The sequence below is a fragment of the Balaenoptera acutorostrata genome, chromosome 13 (assembly GCF_949987535.1).
Source record: "Balaenoptera acutorostrata chromosome 13, mBalAcu1.1, whole genome shotgun sequence".
NCBI lineage: Eukaryota > Metazoa > Chordata > Mammalia > Artiodactyla > Balaenopteridae > Balaenoptera > Balaenoptera acutorostrata.
Genome location: NC_080076.1, coordinates 4,742,828 through 4,762,936, shown reverse-complemented (window position 1 = coordinate 4,762,936; position 20,109 = coordinate 4,742,828). Strand labels below are relative to the sequence as shown.

Here is a 20,109-nt window from a genome sequence, read left to right as displayed (position 1 = left end):
AGAGCACGGACCTCAGGGCCAGGCTTGCAGGAGTTGGGTCCCGGCTTTGTCAAATGTTGGTCACCTTGGGAGAGTTCTCTCTCCGCCTCTGTTGCTTCATCTTTAACCCAGAGATATAGCAGGTTTCTACCTCCTGTGTGTGTTACAGGATTAGGTGAGGTCATAAATGTAGCACCCTTCAGAGGGTGCCTGGCCTGTGGCAAGCCCTACACAGGTGTTAGTAGGGCAGCACCTGCTACTATCCGTGACCCCTGGGGGACACTGGTGACGCTGAGCGCTCTGCACGCCTGTGACCTGCCCTCTCCTGGCCCCCCTCCTGCTCAGCCTCCTCCCAGGCCTCCCCTGACCTCACACGGGTCCCACCTTCTCACTCCACACGTTCTTCCCAGATGATCCCAAGCAATCAGTGGCTTCAGTGACCATCTGTAGCGATGGCTCAGCCTGTGTCTCCAACCTGACTGGAGAGCATGGCCACCACCCAGATGCCCAAGCCAGCCCCTTGGAACTCCTCCCACTTGTTCAAATGTACCCTTGGGGCTTCCTACAAAAACTGACATATGGAAACTTCTCAATCTGCTGGAGATGGATGGATGGTCTCTGGTTAAGAGATTCAGAATGAAAGTACAGCGTCATAAGATTATTCTTAAGTCATAACAACAGTCGACTTCCTCTGAGCAGCATGAATAGAGAAGAGAAGACGGCACAAGACAGGGCCTTAGGGAGGACCCCATTCGGGTGGTGGGGGAGGGCTATTCCTCTGCAGGCCTCCTGGTCAACCCCACTGAGGCCAGTGCGTCTCCATCTCTCAGGTGGGGCTTGAGAGTCTGCATTTAACAGACTCACTGCTGCTGCTGCTGCTGCTGCTGGTCTACAGAACACATGTTCAGGAGCCAGGGTGCAGGCCTCGCTAATTTCCCTTAAAAATTAATACATGTATATTTTACCACAATAAAAACAATAATAGTACATAATGGATCACATTCAATAATGAGGAAGCCAAAAAAGTGACTAGAAGAAAAACAGAAGGCAAAAGAAAAAAAAATAATAATAATGAGGAAGCCTTTTGCTTTTTGATACGGACAGAGTTCTGCAATTTACTGTTGAGTGAAAAAAATCTTTCCACTGTGATTCCACTTATCTAAAGGAATGTGAGAAATAATTCTGGAAGAATATATATATTGAAATGGTAATCACAGGTATGTTTAGCTGGCCATCAATTAAAATTTTCTTTTTATAGATTTCTGATTTATATGTCGTTTCATTTTTCTATTTATAAAAGTAATACTATAATTTTAAAATTCCCATTTTGAAAAATTTAGATACATAGAAATGTATTCATAAATACATGTATTTATTCCTAGGCTTAGGCACCTGCTCTTGGCCACCCATATAATCTCCAGATGGATCCCTCTAAACGTAAATCAGATCATGTGTGTTGAAGCCAGGCTGGCCTCCTCGTTCTTATTCAAATGTCAGGCACCCTGCTGCCTCAGGGCCTTTGCACTTGCTATCCCTGATCTTGGGGATGCTTTTCGTGAGAAATTTGCATGGCTCATTCCCTCACTTCTTTCAGGTCTCCACCCAGATGTCTCCGATTCACAGAGGATTTCCTAATCACCTAATTAAAATCACACTCCTCTTCCCTTTAGAGGGCCTGCTTTACTCTTTTCATAATACTTTTCACTGACTGATGTTCCACGCATGTCTCTTTATTTACCCGTTATTTGCACACCTCCCACCAGAATGCAGCTTCCCGAGGGCGGGGACTGTGGCGTCCTGGTCAGGGCTGGGTCCCCAGGCCCAGATGGTTCTGGCTCATAGCAAGAGCCCAATGCATAGTTGGGGGATGGATTTTAGGCAACAGTTGAGAAGTGAAGAGGAACACTTTTTCCTTCATTCTTACACTTATGTAACGAGTGGCTCTTGATCTTTGGGGAATAACAGACCCCTTAAGAATTTAAGAAAACTTACTAGTACCCTTCTCAGAAAAACATGCACATGAACAGGACATTTCATGTAATTTCTGGGAGTTTAACAACCGCTGGAGCTGCTTTTTAAAGTTGAAATCAGCTGCTCCAAACTTCAAGTGCCACTCATTTAAGCCTAATTGCTATTCAGCTGGGCCAGAAGTTACTAGAAAGCTCTTTCCTTTGGGTTTCTCCCACTAACAGATAACTACTGCTGTCACAGGATGGCAGTTGATTATGAGAATGCACATAACACCAACACACATTATAAATGAAAATTTACAATTTGAGCTTGAGATGGGTGAGAATCAATAGGCTAGATTCAGCAGTATAAATTATAGTAGGAGCTCTATCAACCTATCTCCACTGAATCTAGTCACCAGATTGTCTCTTTCCTCATCCTTTGAAATACTTAACCAACGCCCATGACACACTGATACGCTCAACTGAGTCTGCCTTCCTGAGTGCCTGCACATCCCAATTCTAACTAGTTAAATGTAGGTTTATCAGTTGCGTTAGTTCCCAGTCTGCTTATCGTAGCTGTATCTATAATTGCAATTACAATATTTAATTGAATGTAATGGACCTGTTCTCAAACAAAAGCACTGGACAAAAGAATGAACATTTGAATGAACTTAAAAAAAACATGATGATGACGTTCCACTTTACCCAACTTTGAGTAATCAACCATCTAACCATACAGTTAAAGGGGCTTCGACTACATTCTAAAAATAGGAAGAGGAGACAGGCGACCCAAAATCAAAAAGGAAAGAAAGGAAATCCTATGAGCATTATGGAATTAATTTTTATAAAGATGTAATGCATCAGAGCTGTTTTGGTTTTCCCCTGGCATGACTCAGCAAACTGAGGAAGAATAGGTCTTCTGTAATCCCTCAGCGGGGGAGAGCTTTAAACAGAAGAGGGGCACAGGTGAAAAGGGCCACACATTGGCTCTGAAGGGAACAGGTTCATGAGAAGAGAAATGAAAGGGTTATGGAATCCAGTTTGAACTTGAAAAATAGAGAACCAACCAAGAAGGGGCATAATGCCCAGGAGAGATGATTCTGAAAAATAACAAGCAATGAAGAGCATTGGAGATAAAGGCAATGGTCAACCCCATGATTTCCCTAAAAGGATTTTGTTCTAATATATGAAAACTTTAGCCAAAAACACTGAGAGATGCTCCTAGTTGTATCTGCTGGGAATTCTCCTACGAGTTAGTCAGTGTTTCAGTGTCTAGGGGTAAATCAGTGACCAAGTTCACACCAAGAGGAAAGAGAAATATGCTTTCTCTAGTTATTGTTGGCCTCAGTGGTAAGTCTTGAATGCTGAAATAATCACTGTGTTCCCAGGAGGAGAGTGTCACTTGGGGCCCCTAAAGCCTACAGGTTTTAGTTAAAAGGAAGGCTTTTAGGGACTGGGCTTACTGCCAAGTAAACTTTACCAGCTTGGAAGAGTCTACAGGCTCAGGTCTGGGGCAGGTTTGCTGAAGTCATGAGATACTGCAGCTCAGCAGAGATAAAGAGTAACTAGCAGAAGTTAATCAGACTCAGCTCCAAGAGCATAGAACTTTCCTGACCTCTGGGTGTGTAACCAGCCTTGCCCTCCTTCCTGTTTGCAACTGATAACCTTCCACCCTCCCTCGCCCTCCATTTTTGGACAGGCTCCAAGGTCTAGGTACTAACCTAGCCTCACCAGCTAACAGGATCCGACATGCTAAGAATATCAGGGGCTTGTCAGATAACGTCTTTCTCCGCCTCTTGCCACTGCTGAGAAACTACTAGAGTCTAAACGCACCTGTACTCCAATATACGAAACTGGGAGCCAGCCTTCTGGCTGCAGTTCTTAAAGCTCAATATCCTTACAGGCTGAGGAGCAGTCTGCCAAGTACCTTCAGCACCACCTTGGACTTGGTGTTATCGCCAAGGCTTTTGGCCAAGAGTGATATCAAAGTGGTGTCTTAGTAAAAATAATCCGATAATGGGAATAAGAGATTAGAAATAGAGATGTGAGGTGGGAGACCAGCTAAGGGACTTCAGTCATTTATTAGTTTAGTTATTCAGTTAACAAATAGACACCTCCTATGTCCCAGGAATTGGACAAGCCTTAAAAGATACACCATGGAACAGAAATAACAGCATGGACAGATCCAGATGGGAAAAGCCAGGGAGGATTTGCAGCAAAAATTTAGAAGAGCTGAAGGCCTGAACTAAGGCAGTGACACTGGAGGTGCAGAAGGGAGATGGATTTGGGTAGAGAGTAGACAGACCATTAGAGCTATTTCTTATTTTTAATTGCAAAAGTCATACACTTTCATTCAAATAATATATGAGGACAAAATATAAAGTAAAAAAGCAAGAGTCCCTTCTCTAGCTTCACATCCCACATCTTACAGGAGGCCACTTTTAACAGAGTGCTGATTTCAGGAAGTGATGTGGGTGAGCGGGATGTGAGGAACTCCCACTGCTGGCATGAACTGGGCGGATGCTTCTAAGACAATGAACACAGGAGAAGACCAATTTCTTGGGGGTAGGGGATGTTTACTTTGTGCTGAATTTTTAAAATAACTGCTTTATTGAACTATAGTATAATCCCACACCATACAGGTCGCCCATTTTAAATTATACAATTCAATGTTTTTTAGTACATTCACGGATATGGGCAACCATCACCATAATCAATTTTAGAACATTTTCATCACCACCAAAAGAAACCCCATACACATTAGCAGTCACTCCCCATTTCTCCCCAACCCTAGGCAACCACGGCCTATTCTGAGCATTTCATATAAATGGAATCATACGGTATGTGGCCTTTCGGGACTACTTTCGAAACAGAGCGGGACGCTATGGTCCTTGTCCCCCCGCCATGTCCTCAGCCTGCCTTTTGTCTGTGGAAAAACTTTAGCCAAAGAATAAGTTTAATCAAAGAAGTGAGAAAATGCAGAAACAAAGGAAAACAGTCAAAGGAGACCAAATGATAATAGTTTAGTCATTAAGCATAGTCAAGAACCTTTAGCTCCTCCTTAAGGGCTATAGATAATATTCTGAGCCATATCCTGTGAGCTGTTTTGCAGATACCGAAGCCCCCACCAGGGCGAGGAGGATGACCACATGATGACCAAACAGAAGCCATGACAAAAGCTGCCACAATTCCGAGAACTGGCCTCAAAGAAATGGGGACAAACCCTGGAACTAAAGATTAACCGTACTTAAAACAACCAAGGTGACGCTGATCAGACCACCACATTACTGGTTTCAAGATGACTGTCAGAACAGACTGTGCTGTTCTGCTCCCTCCCTCCCCCTGAAACTCCCCTTTAAAAGCCCCTGTCTCCTGAGCAGCCATCGGGAGTTGGTTCTTCGACAGTGGTCCACCCTCTCCCTGGGCTGCCGGCCTCCGAAATAAAGCAACCTTTCCTTTCCTACCAACACTTGTCTCTCAAGAATTGGCTTTCGAGCCTTGAGCAACCGGACCTGGGTTCGGTAACACTTTCACTTTGCATACGTTTCCAAGATTCATCCATGTTGTAACACGCATGGTACTTTTTGTTCTCAAATAATTCAACATTGCATGAATATAACACATCTTTTATCCATTCATCTGTTGATGAACAAATACTTGGGTTGTTTCCACTTTTTGGCTATTATGAATAATGCTGCTGTGAACATTCATGCACAGGTTTTTGTATCAGTACCTGTTTTCAATTTTCTTGAGCATATCAAATTTTGGGGTCATAGGTAACTCTATGTTTAACTTTTTTTTAATTGAAGTATAGTTGGTTAACAATGGTGTGTTAATTTCTGCTGTACAGCAAAGTGACTCAGTTATACATACATTTTAAAAATACTTTTTTCCATTATGGTTTATCATAGGAATGTTTTTTTAAGGAACTGCCATGTTTTCCACAGTGGCTGTACCATTTTACATTCCCACCAGCAATGCACAAGGGTTCCAATCTCTCCACATCTTTGTCAACCCTTGCTATCATCAGATTTTTGTATTATGGCTTTCTCAGTGGGTGTGAAGTGCTATGTCATTGTGGTTTTGACTTTCATTTCCTAATGACTAATGCTGTTGAACATCAATTCATTTACATGCTCATTGGCTTTGAACATCTTCTTTGGAGAAGTGTATAATCAGATCTTTTGCCAATTTTTCAAATGGGTTATTATTTTTTATAGAGTTGTAAGAGTTCTTCAAAATTTCCTCATTAAATATGATATGCAAATATTTTCTCCCACTCTGTGTGTTGTCTTTTCACTTGCTTGATGGGGTCCTTTAAAACACAGAAGTTGTTAATTCTGAAGAAGTTCAGTTTATCTATTTCTTCTTTTGTAGTTCGTGCTTTTGGTATCATTATCTAAGAAACCATTGCCTACTCCAAAATCATAAAGAACTATGCCTATGTTTTCTTCCAAGATAATTATGAATCTTTTATTGTTCTTGAACTGGTTAACTGAGAAAACAAATGTGAAAGTAATGCAATTACTTATATATTAAATATTTCCATCTGACAATACTCAAATGACTTCTCCCTGAAGAGCTATTGACGTGACAAGCATAATCATAAAGGTGAAATAAATTCAGTTTATCAATAAAATATTAGGACAATGAAACAAGAGTTTTCAAAGTTGTTGAATGTTCACCACAGGATAAATGTTACTTAAAAGTATCAGCTAAATTCTTTCTACCAGAACTTCTAATTGTTCAGTTATTTCTAGAATTCCCCCATGGCTCCAAGAATATTAAAACAAACAGAATTTTCTTATCTAAAAATGACAACATGTCATTTTAATGGTTTCTTAAATTAATTTGGATTGAAGGTGAATTTTTTGCAGTTGCACCTTTGGCATCGTTTTCCTGGAGGACCTACGCTGCAGACACAAGCAAATTTGTTTCACTTGCTTCTTTCTTCTTTAAAGGGAATGATGAAGGTGGAGTCAACCCACAGCCCCACCCCTGGAAGTATAACTGTTTCAAGGCCACCCTGAAACCTTGAGTCAACTTCAGCTTGGTCCTTGAGATGCCAAATACCACCAGATGTGGAGAGACCACCCATGGGATCAGAAAGACCTGCTGCCCACCCACCCTCCTTAAAACAACTAGCCTTTATTTAAGAAATTCTACTTCGAAACTTCACATGGGCTTTGTTTGGTTCATAGTGAATTTCATGACTTATGGGATTCTTTGCGTCACCTGCCTTAGTAGGAAAAAGGAGTGACTAGGTAGAGATACCTGGGCATGAGGCAACAGTAGAGAGAAGGAGGAATACAAGGGTTGCCTATTTCTCCATTTTTTTAGGACTTTCCCTGACAGGTGCATCATTCCCACCTACAACTGGGGCTTCATTTTCTATCTTGATGGAAATGTTCACATTTGACATTCAAAAAACATATAAGACTGTGATTTAGTTTTAGAACTTACATAATGATTTCGTGATCGATGAACTTCTCAAACATCTGTTGATCTTTTACAAAACGTGCCTCCAGATGAACCCTCTGCCCCTCCCCCACTCACTACGGGAATCCCTTGTTATCTTTTTCTACTGTTTCTGAGACTGACGCCAAGCTTCCTGCATAAACATCTTCCTCGCCTGTGGCCCCTCCCCCAGCCTGCCCAGCCTTTGAGCAGCTGGACACAGCAGACATAGAAGTCCAGCCCGATCCCCACCACGATGTCTTCTCTTCCATGCCTGCTCCTCCCAGGAACTTGGTAAGGCTCGCTGAGAGCAGGGACAATATGAAAGCTTGTCCTTGCTAATGCCGATGGCACAGGAGTGGACCCTGATCCCTAAGAGCAATGCTGGACTATCTCAAGTACCAGAGCTCCCCACCCTGATATGGAGCCAAACCAAACTGGGCCTCCAGATAAGGTGACAGTGAACACACACGCAGTCAGAGAAAAGCAGAAAGGAGCCTGGAGGCTGGGTCGACCCAGCCTCACAGAGATTTCTGCACAAGGATAGGACATGGCTTTTAACTGTAAATTCGCAATTATTGTACGATTTGCTTTGTTCAAAATTCACACACCAAGTAGCTCATCCAAATTTAAAGCAAGCTCTTCTCTAAGAGATCCAGATGGGGGACATGCAAACATTCACTGCACGTGTGGGCCAGGGAGAGGAGTGCAAGCTTGGTGGTCATTTCATTCCAAGCTTCAGAGGAACCTGCAGAGCCCCTATCTATGGCGCGGTGGGGTGGGGGAGTGGGAGAGCGCAGATGCAGAAACGCTCACCAGGGCACTAATTTCTTGCCTTAATCCCTTTGGTTGTACTGTTTATTTCCAGACACACCCTTCATAATGATGCTGAAAACCACGCCCGGAGCAGTGAACCGACTGCTCTCCTATCTTAGAGGAAGAACTGTGGAACTCGACATGGATATCCTTGATACGGTAGCATCAAAAAGCAGAGTGAAGGTCCCACAGTCATTTTTATTTAGCTACTGACCTATCCATGATTACACAGTCATGACAGCACGTTACAGCAGAGCCTGCTGACTCATCTGTCGATGTATCAAAACGCAGAGGGATGTGTCGGGCACTTCAAGTCCATTACAAGAGGCATGATTTTGTTCCAGGCTTATGTTTATTAAAATCTAAACAAAGGATTCCTCTGCAAGGTATTTTCCCATGTGATAGAGACAGCTGCCCCACTGCCCTCCTACATTCGCTCTAACTTCCAGTGACAAAAAAGGCAGAGGGTGATACATGTCATTGATTATAAAAATCTATGCTCTGTAATTTAAACAAATTCCTTTCCAATGTGTTTAGTTATTCCTGAAGAACTCCATGGCTCGTCAGTCGGCTAGCAGGCCAATGGACAATCATCGCTAACTACAAAGTACTTCGAGTCTATAAATTCATCTCTCAAGTTTCGACATTTGAAGAAAAAAGCGCTGGGCAGAGAATAATAAACAAAGACGGGATGACTGAATCAGTCCACACCAGAGTTCTTCACGGCCCATCACCGGAGCTAAATTTCTTCAAAAATCAGATCCCAAATGTCCCACAATCTCTTTCAAATGTGTGTTTCTACAAATTAGGGAATCACCATTTCTTTACAGGAGCACGTAAACAGTTTTCACCTCTGAAGGAGGGGTCTGTAAAACCTGAGAACCTGTATAACTGAGAATCTCTTCGGAATGACATGTTTACGCTGAGAGAAGGGACAGTGGTAATGTTCTCTCATGGTTCACAGGCTTTTGTTGACGTTGCTGGTGTTTTCAATCAAAGAAAAGATGGAGTATCTTTTCTAGGTCTTGCAGGCCACTTTCTCTTTTTATCATCTATATGATTGTTCAAGTAGAACAATTATTAGAAATCTTTAAGCTATTATTTCTGGGCCTTCCTTAATTTCCTTGTAAAAAAAAAAAAACTACATTGGAAACATGCAATACCTGATTATTCAATTAGATGAAGCAGCACAAGAAGAGATCCAAGGACACCCCTACTCACATCAGACAGACAACTTGGATCTGAAAGATTAGCACATTAAATGACTGCCAAATAATCAGATTCCAAACATCAAAGACAACTACATATCAAACAGACAGCCAAACACAGTGGTATGTTTTAAAAGATTGTGCCCACAATAAGCAAATGACATAGTGATGGAACATCAAAACAAAGCTGATGAATAAAAAGGCATACTCTAAAAGTTCAGGAGTAGAAAGAACAGTTCTTTTCGGTTTGTTTTGTGTCTAATGTAGGAGGAAAGGAAAACAGGTGTATTCAAATCATTTTCAGGTGAAGGGTTCTGTCAGTTGAAGCAGTTAACGGTGGCTTCTTTCTCCCCAGACCAAAGCAGTCTTTTCTTCCATTGGCTTCTGAGAACGTGTTTAGTGTTCCGATGTGTAGAAGTGATACATCAGGGCTACAACCAGTGCTGAGATGGCTGGGATCACCCAATTGGTCCACCAGCTGGAAAGAAACAGCAGTGACGCTTGCATGGTGTTCGAAGGAGGGGACTCGAGACTGTGCTCCTTCTCTTTACCATGGAAGTCACCACGGCATGTTTTTATTACCTCTCTAACCTTTTTGGATGAAAAGGTAACTCTGAATTGCTGAAAGTGCAGTGAGTACAACACATGTCCTGGTATACTGGCAACTGGTCTGTCCTGGTCACCATGGCATGTTTTTATTACCTCTCTAACCTTTTTGGATGAAAAGGTAACTCTGAATTGCTGAAAGTGCAGTGAGTACAACACATGTCCTGGTATACTGGCAACTGGTCTGTCCTTCCAGCCTTATAAGAAAACTAAGGTCCTCCCAGTTCCATTTAGATCTGTTTCTATGTACTTGTACAAAGAGCTATGAATCACTCCCCAACAGATGCCACCTAGAACTAGTGACTTATCGAAAAGACATCAACTCTGGGTTATACATCACAAGTTCACGAAAGTGAATATTCCTAGCAGGTTTTATTCTAGTTACACCCGTAAGTGAAGAATTGAAAATGGCACTGAACTGAGAACCAGAAGACCAAGGTTCTCATTTCAAGAGAGCCATCAGCAAGCTCTATAGCCAAGGGCAAATCACGTCTCCTGAGCATAAAGTTAAGGAGTTTGAAGCATGGGATTACTACGGTTGCTACTAGCACCACAGCTCAACATTCTGTGATTTTGTTTTGAAAATCTACTCTTTACATGTGTGTAGTAGGTTTAACGTGTTAATAAACAACATGCCCAAATTATTTAATCTGTGGTCCATAGGTGTAAATTCACAAAAATCCCTAATTTACACACTGTTCAGTCCTGATGCATAGAATTTTTGATCTACTATAAATGACAGATGATATCAGGGGCAGGGTTAGGATGATCTTCAATACAGATTTGAACCTATAATTTCTTAGAAAACAGAAATTAATGTATAGGTTTTAGAACCTGAATAAAGAGCTGGTAACAGCTACGTATATATTTTCTGTCAAAGTTTCTACCCTTTAATATTCTTCACATATCAACCCATTCAAAGATCAAGTTCAAAATAAAGATTTAAACTGCAAAAGGATTACAACTGTAATTTGGTAGGTTTTCAGTTTCCATTTAGAAGGAGACTGACATTTCAGGGGAAAGCAAGAAGAAATAAGGAAATACTGCAGGGAATGTACCAGAACACCGACAGCCTGGGGGCAGCAAAATTTGACAGGGCGAAATTAATAAGCAGGACTGTGTAGCTTTGAGCTTGGGTCCAAAAAAGATGTATATAATGGCAATTAAACAAGTCAGGATGGTAGAGCTGCCAAAAATGTCATTATGATCTTAAAGTATAATAAAGCAATCTAGTCCCTAGAACAAGTGATTCATGCTACACTTGGATTACTGGGTTCAATTTTAAGACCAACCTAGAAAAGGGACAAGGGAAAACTGAGCCATGCTTAGGGAGATATAATCATGACAATTTAAGAAACTGACCACATAGCAAATGAGGAAGGAAATGAGGAATGTCTGCCTGGAGATTAAAAGATTGCCCGGGCCACAGGACTGCCACGGGGGAACAGGAGACTACATTTGTTCTGTTCCTTAAGGTAGATGCAGCTGGAGGGTGAGATCCGGGGTCGCTCTGGACTGTCCACGGTCGGAGCTGTCAGACAGTTGAGGAGGGAAGGCCCTGGGTAGTCTGGGTGCTAAGTGGAGATGACCCCTGGCCTGTCCACTGAGAGGCACACGGCGGGAGCCGGAGCAACAGAGGCGCCTCGGATGAGGGGAGAGGCCCCCAGTCCAACTCTGATTTTAGGAGCCTTCTGACCACAGTAATGCTTTTAAAGAAAACTACCACATACCTGGAATTAGAATCAATAGTAGTAATAAGAGTTTCCTGAAACACAAGAGAAAAAGTAAAGTAAGTTAAAGGGAACATCTAAACATTTACTCAATTGACTAAAACCTGTTTTAAAACAAGATCACAGGGCTTCCCTGGTGGCGCAGTGGTTGAGAATCTGCCTGCTAATGCAGGGGACACGGGTTCGAGCCCTGGCCTGGGAAGATCCCACATGCCGCAGAGCGGCTGGGCCCGTGAGCCACAGCTGCTGAGCCTGCGCGTCTGGAGCCTGTGCTCCGCAACGAGAGAGGCCCGCGCATCGCGATGAAGAGTGGCCCCCGCTTGCCACAACTGGAGAAAGCCCTCGCACAGAAACGAAGACCCAGCACAGCCAAAATCAATCAATCAATCAATCAATCAAAACATACGCATCTGATTCAAGATCCTCATTAAAAAAAAAAAAAAAAAAAAAAAAAAACAAGATCACAATAGTTTATTCAATTCATTCTTCTTATTCAGTGCATTCTTCAAAAAAAGTTGAAAGGGAAAATTATATCATAAACTTCTCACCTGAATACCTAATTTCACCATTTTTTCAGAAGAAAAAAATTAGATAATTTGAAAGAAAATGTTAAAAATAGGCTACCTAAAATATTCCGCACATCTAAATACTTTAACATAGAAACCGAACACAGGTATCATTTATACATACACAGAACCTATCACTGTCTTTAAGGTTTCATTATCTTTAAGTTTCATTCTTCAAAAGCATGAATGAAATGTTCGATAAAAACATCAGTTACTTCATCAAATCTCATGTGAAGTAAAAGTGTACCCAGATTATATAAAAAGACATGCCAACCAAAAAGAAAAAATAAGAAGTATCATTTAAATTATAACAGTCTGGACCACCTTTCCTGGCCTTCTTTAACTCTGTCAAGAAGGCTCTAAAAAGACACTGGAGGCCTCACAGGCTGACTTCTGTCACCCACCAAGAAACCTTCAAATGCCACGGCCTTTCACAGCTACAGCCTGTATTACTTTCCAGCACTTTCTGAGAGGGGTCCTTCCTGTCAGTACCATGAAAATGAACTATGGATGGCTCTAGGAAGATGCATACTTCCCCAAACAGTGGGGTAACTAAGGCCTAGTGAAATGTAAGCTTTTTCGGGCTTAAAAACTTGTTAAGAAGCATTCTTTTGAAGCGCCACACCAGCAGAAGTATTAGTGCCTCAAAGAAAGGTAGCCAGAAATAAGGCAGCTTCACAGAGAGTTCTATCTCTGTAGTTTCCCAAAACACAAGATAAAAAACCATTAGCAAAACAATCAGCGATTTGCAGTGAGGCAGAGCTACACACAGCAAGGCGAGTTAAAGACATTCCCGTGAAAAGGCAGAAACCTTCCAGGAAGAGCAAGCAAAGCAGTTATGAGACCCACCAACCTGGTAACATGGCCTTTAAGATTCCTGACACAGGAGGAGGGAAAAAAATAGTCATTTAAAAGAAAACTTCAGTTATTATCTTTTTAAGCAATATTAAATCTTAGAGACTACAAAAAGTATTCGTAACTACTGCAAGATTAGGTTTCAAATTTTGTATAGATGAATAAAATTAATAAGGATTACTAGAAGTAACTGGACAATGAGAAAGTATTATTTAGCTATTAGAGACATATAAAGAAAGACATAATCAGTTCTGAAACAAATGCAACAGTTCATTTAAGGTAAAATGTTATTGTCACACTAGAAAGCTAAGCCTGAAATAGTAAACAGAAGGCAAACACGGATCTGTTATTTTGTTATACTGAGCACATGCGTTTCACCAAACACGCTGACAACTCGGCATGGAAACTTGGCTGGCTTGCCTTCCACTACTAGTGCATCGTCACCACCAGCAACAACAATGATCCTCTAAAGAGCTGAACTGTAAAAGATAATATGCATTTTTGATTGCTTATTCTCTGTTAGGCTCTTAACCCAGGGATGCTTAAGAGTTAAGGCAAGTTTGAATTACCACTTAGCACTTGGGCCACAGTTGGGTTTTGGTATGTAACTAACAAATTTGTCAGAACAGGGGAAAAAGACTCTGGTCTTTATTACAGGCTGTGCCTTCTGTTCACTCCGTGACCTTGAGGGGTTCAATTTCAAGTAGGAAAAGGTTAATAATGAAATCAGTACCTGATAAGCTCTCAATAAAAGCATGCAAAGCCCATCGAGCTTTTGCAAATCAAAGACACCTCATTTATAACTTCATCTCACTTAGCCTATTTCTTCACTGGAAGGCTTTCCTAAAAATACTGCTGATGGAGTGATGCCTTTTATGCAAAGGCTAGAGCCTACAGAGGCATGAGAGACTTGCAACTGCCAAGCCTTAAGTGGGTGCTAGCAGTGGTTCTGCAGTGTGTGACCTTGAACAAGGTCAAAGCTTGGAACAAGGTTGAGTTTCATTGCCTTCACCTTCCCTAGAAGGTCCAGGGATTCCCCCATGATATCATGAGAACCAAATCAATTCACTAACAGAGCAATGTTCTGAAAACTGCAACCACAAAAATCTATCAGTAGGTATTGCCACTAATGATATCATCCACGTCAAATTGATAGATATGGATTTGCTTACTTAAAAATGCGTCTCTGTGTCTACAAATATCTTAACTTGGCAACTTCACCTGTTTCCCTTTGGGCAGGTTCAAGCTAATAATCTTTGGTGCAGCTTATTGCACAATTCGAATATTTTCAGCAGGCAAAATTTCAAAAATTCAGACCACGGTGTACATTTATCAGACTGGAGATAGATGGAATGGTTATAAGACACAGCCAAAAAGGAACACTCTCTTCTGATAAACTAGAAGCACAGAAAAGATAAATCTAGGAAAGTGGTCATGTATTTTCTTTCACTGTGTTTACTTCTGGCCTCTAAGAAAAATAGCAAGTTCCTGTCCCATATTCCTCCAGTTCTGCTCTAAAGTCAGCAAAGTCACGTATGTTCTAAAGGAAGAGTCTGACTCTCAGAAGTAAAACAGTTATGTAGGAGATCTTAACTCTAACTGGTGCTTTCTGCTGGTAGGAATCGTGGTTCAGGACATGGTTGGACCTACATTAGTTCCAAGTTCAGGTAACAGGACTTAGCAAATCCTTGTTTTACTACAGCTGAATGATATGCACCAAGCTTACTAACATACTGAACACCTAATGGGAAAAATTACACTTTTTCCCTGACAGACTTTGGAGAAAAAGGCAAAAAACTTCATGTATCACAGAATTTCAACCGTCCAAAAAGGAGCCTCAAAAAAGGTACTAAGTCATCTAAGTGAGGTGATCAGTTCAGAGAGAAGGGCTAGTGAACCAGGGCATAAAAGTAGCACTACTAGAATTATTTTCCTTTCTTAAGGAAAAATACATCAAAAAGTTCTTTAATTAGCATTAAATTCAACCAACAAATATTTACCGAACACCTACTATGTCCCAGAGACGTGGAGATGAAGAAGACATAGGTAGTGTCCTTAAAGGTTTAAGTATTAAGACCTCTGCTCAGATTTTAAGTTCTCTGAAAAGAAGGCTTATGTCAAATCTTTCAGATCAGAAGCACAATGCTACTTATAAAAAGTAGCTCTTCAAAAGGTATCTGTTGATAATTATGGTGAAAAAGTTATTTTAAGTATTGAGAGTCTTGTGAAGAGAATACACAAGCTATCCTAATGAAATATACTGACCGGCCTAAACAAACAAAAAATTTTGCTGAGACAACAGGGTACATATTCATCTAACCTAGAAAGACCTATGCTGGCCTCAGGTAAATAAATGCCTTCCAGTTTGACAGGTATGAAATACAGTGCAGATAACTAAAGCCACCGAGATACTGGAGATGGTCACACTTACCGAAGGCTTGGTTATCTTTGACCTGTCATCCTGCAATTAAAAAAAAAAAAGTAAGCTCCATTATGAAAGGAAAAACTACCATTTCCAAAGTACTCGCTTCTACTGAGATTTAAAAAAAAAAAAATTATTATTCAGTAATTAGCATTTTAGGTTCCATCTAGGTTATCAAATACACAGTTTGATCCATCTGACTGCAAAAATTAATAGCAGGTTAAGTGCCTAGCTTTATTTCAATCTGGCATTCCAAAGTTTAAAATAGCATCCATGATAGTCATATTTATATGCTGATCTGTATATATATTTATGAGACCCGGATTCTGATCTGTAATTCAGGGAGCAGCTGAGACCTAATTAGATTCTTCCCTTCTATCCTCTGAAATTCACTTTGAGGTGGGGGGGGTGGGGTGGGGTGTGTGTGTGTGTGTCTAATTTGTGTGTGTCTAATTTGTGTGTGTGTAATTTGTGTGGTATCCTCAGTGAATTCCTGCAGTCTCCCAATTATAGGGTTATCATCTACTCTCTAAAGGGTGATCACAGGTGAGGCAGAAATGCTGCAGTCACAGCCTGAAATCCCACCTGCTCTACCCTCACAAGCTTTGGAATGGAAAGAATAAGGACAGGATGCAACATTTTAAGGGCAGGCCTTTCCAATTACCATACAACTATTTCGCTTTGGTGACACAGAAGATAAAGATGAAAATATGTGGATGAATAAACCTTCCTGACACATGAAGCTTCCTTTCTCAAAATACCATCTCCCACCACCAAAAAACCCACGTCCCACTCAACGGAAACTGCTCTAAAACAGATTTCCTACCTTCAGGCATTCCCCAAAGAGCCTACTTCAACCCTTCCTTTATTCACAGTCACTACAAGAAGCATCAATCAGACGCAACAAAACTTTTTGCATGGCTGTTTTTCATATGGTTTCTAGGTGTGCTCACTGGGGTTGAGGCTATTTGCTATGTTTTTTTCTTGTTGGAGCCCGCTTCTAGGAGCACCTCCACCCCTTCAGGTTGGCCACTGGTAACGTGCCCAGAGCTGGGGGAGGAGAAAGGAAGGCACTGGCTCGGAGGAGAGGTCCAGGCTCTCTCTAGAGGTGAGAGGGATCTACCTGTCTGCTCCAGATTCCAAGTTTGCACATCTCCAAGTTTGCAGCTATATTCCGGATAACTTTGGTTGACAGACGAGTGGAGTTATAAATGTACATTTTGAAATGCTGCAGAAGGGCCTAAATTCCTATTACAGCCCTGGGTTTACATAAAAGCCAAAACAAGCCTACGTTTTTGCAAAATCAGTCCATGGCTTGCCACCAAAGGTGATGTTCTCAAAGGTCTCAGGTAGAGTGAGAAGGATGAGGACCACGTGTGGGTTTTACAGAAGGCAGAGTTTATTCATTTAACATAGTTGATTTTTTTTAAATTTCTAAATCATTTTTTAGAATTTAAATATCCTCAAACTAATGAAAGTAGAAAGGAGCTTCTTAAGAAAAATATTTTGGTCAAAAAAGAAAAAAAGACAAAATAACACTACTCTGGGTCAATACCCCCACCTTCTAAAATCTGCTGCTCAGGGAAACTTCAGAGTCTGAGATGCATCGTCCCCAGGACATGACCCTGGAGAGGATTCTAAGTGCTGGTGAAAAGTGCAACCAAGGAAATACAAAGAAATTTCTGGTCAATTTATTTCTAAAGTCAGGAGCAATTGTTTTTTGCTTTTTTCCTTTTTAAATTTTGTAATATGCAAGTCTACAGATTTGAGTAAGGTCAACCCACAGCCTTAAAGAGAAACAAGGCCCCCAAAAGGTGCTTACTGGATGCAGCTCCCCAATGATAAACGTTTTGGACAATTCTCGAGCATCTGTAGAGTGTCCGACATCCTCAAAGTTTTCAGTAGCATCACCTCCAGCTTGTTCCCTTAAGACTTCTTCCCCACCGGGGTGCTGTTCGAAGGACAGACAGACAGAAAAATGAGTATGTTTTCCAGGCAAATGAATTAAAAGGAAGTGGCCAGTTTACTTAACCAAATAGGCTACTCCAGAAGTCACAGATGACAATGTAGCAAAATAAATCATTCATAACCTGGGTGAAAACAATTCCTTTGTATTCAGTTTCCTACTTGAAAGTGCAGACAAACTTTCTCCAATAGTAAGACATTTATTTCCCGGTTATTCACATGGCAATAAAACCATTAGGCACACATTTTTCATCCTTTGGGAATGTCCTCTTTGCTTTTCCATAAAGCTCTCAAAATCTCAAAAAGCTTTTCTCAGTCTTTATCCAATCTACATCTTGTACGCATTTCCACTTATTTAAAAGCCTTCCACTGGGCCACAGAATATTAGAGTCCACTTAAACATGGGAAGCCGCCCTGGAGGTACAGGCTGTTGACTGGCTCACTCTGAAAGCCAGCTTGAAGCTTCCTGATGCATCCCCAAGACCGTGGCAATGAAAAATGTGGTTTGTTAATTCTCGAACAGTCTGTTTATTCTTAGGCACAGCCTGACAGGCACAGAAGCAACAACGTGGGAGACACAAAATGACTAACTTACGCAGCACCCACAAATTATGCAAATTCACAGATTGTTCTTTCTTCTGTGTGGGTGGCTTCATTCATGAGTTCCTTAACTTTTGGGTCCTGTTAAAGATATGTGACCATAGACAAGTCTCCCAAATGAAATCATTATTTTCCAATTACAGCCTATCTTCAAAGGAAAATTTCAAATGAGGTTAAAAACATAGATTGGCCTTTTGTAAACAATCATAAAATTATACAAGTTTTAAAAATACAGAATTTTGGGACTTCCCTGGTGGCGCAGTGGTTAAGAATCCGCCTGCCAGTGCAGGGGACATGGGTTTGAGCCCTTTTCCAGGAAGATCCCACATGCTGCGGAGTATCTAAGCCCGTGCGCCACAATTACTGAGCCTGCACTCTAGAGCCCACGAGCCACAACTACTGAGCCCACGTGCCACAACTACTGAAGCCTGCGCGCCTAGAGCCCGTGCTCTGCAACAAGAGAAGCCACCGCAATGAGAAGCCCCGCACACCGCTACGAAGAGTAGCCCCCACTCGCTGCAACTAGAGAAAGCCCACGCGCAGCAACAAAGACCCAACACAGCCAGAAGTAAGTAAATATAATAAATTTATTAAAAAAATATATATATAGAATTTTATCTTTAAAGTGCTAAAATGAAGTAAACATTCTACTTCATAGACAGTAACACAATAGTCTTCACCTAAAACAAAAGGACAACTGCTCAACTGAATTTCTCGTCAAGCACAGGAAACAAAAAAGTACATGTCTACATGTATGTATGCACACATGCATTGCATGTGCAAGTGTGCATGCATTTGCATATGTGTATGCATGTACACATGTAACCATTTATGATTTAGACGCTGCCTAAACCATTTATAAGACAGTTTTCTAAGGAAAAAATAGAGAATGAGAGAAACATCTTGGGTTATATTGGTTTGAATGACCACTGTTTAGGAAAAAATATAGAATAAATGAATTGATGCTAAAATACATTTGTTCTACTTTTTTAGATTTTTTTGGATTTTTTTTAAACAATTAATAAGGAAACAAAGCCTAAAAATTGATTTTTGGAAAAAAATAATTCAAGTCTTGATAAGACAATAAATACGGGACTGGCTTGTTATGTGCAGGGAGAGACAAACAGAGAGAGACACATTGCCAAGGAAATCAAGTCTAAATCATGATGGTGTGGAACTCCACATTCATCTTGTCACTGTCCTCACTCTTGTGACTAAGTTCATGCTGCCGTTTTAATAAGCACCCATCACACTTGGAGACTAAAAGAAACGCTCTTCCTTACCTGCTGGCGCCCGGAAGTCACAAAGAAAACTGGGAATGCTGGTGTTGGCGCCGTCTTGGTTATTCCCAGAGACGGTCTATGTCTCCCATTTCTTTCCAGAAACTCTCAGAGAACATACTACTATCTTTGGGGCAGGTTATAGAATTTGGGGTAGCCCAAAGAAAAGGCAAGGCTTTGAAAAAGGAAAGTGATAGAAGAACAGGCATGCAAAGCAAAATTATCTGAGGATTTTCTAAAAGATTAAGGAAAAGACCAAAATGCCTAGTTACAGGCAGGCAAGATTAGAGGTAACAAAAAAGAGTCTGAGACAAACTTTGGTGAAGTCTGTATCAGAAATCTGTCCTGGTAAAGAGTCACTCGCTAGGACCTCCTTTCATCCCACCGTGTGCAGGCAGTCAGCCGCTGTAGAGCCCAGAGAGAGAGAAAGACGGGAGGGAACGTCAGGGGTGATGGTAGGAGGACCCAGGAAGGACAGAACCGGCGGCAGCCATGGCAAAACAAGCCATTCCCACTGGAATTATCCTTCTAACAAAAAATATCCCATTTTTCCAGAGGAAGATTCCATTTTCCATGTGCATAATTCCCTGTCTGCTTCTGTGAAATCTCTACTTATTATAAGGTCCCCAAGTACCACCTTGCGCTGATAACATATGAGAATCTCCAGATACAA

General features: G+C 41.3%; 1 protein-coding gene across 5 annotated transcripts in view; it reads right to left on the bottom strand.

Moving 5' to 3' along the window:
- The window catches only part of LOC103019441 (cytochrome b5), an 80,233-nt gene that overhangs the window by 42,485 nt on the left and 17,639 nt on the right, over positions 1-20,109 (bottom strand). For 3 of the 5 annotated variants that reach the window (XM_057526722.1, XM_057526723.1, XM_007189952.3), the window contains exons 2-4: positions 17,414-17,542; positions 15,601-15,630; positions 11,749-11,783 (exon numbers count right to left, since the gene is read on the bottom strand). In XM_057526722.1, the coding sequence (XP_057382705.1) occupies positions 11,749-11,783; positions 15,601-15,630; positions 17,414-17,542 (194 nt within the window). Of the gene's footprint in view, positions 1-8,385; positions 9,891-11,748; positions 11,784-13,207; positions 13,649-15,600; positions 15,631-17,413; positions 17,543-20,109 lie in introns of those variants that run through there. The other 2 variants (XM_007189953.2, XM_057526724.1) reach the window with 2 other exon arrangements.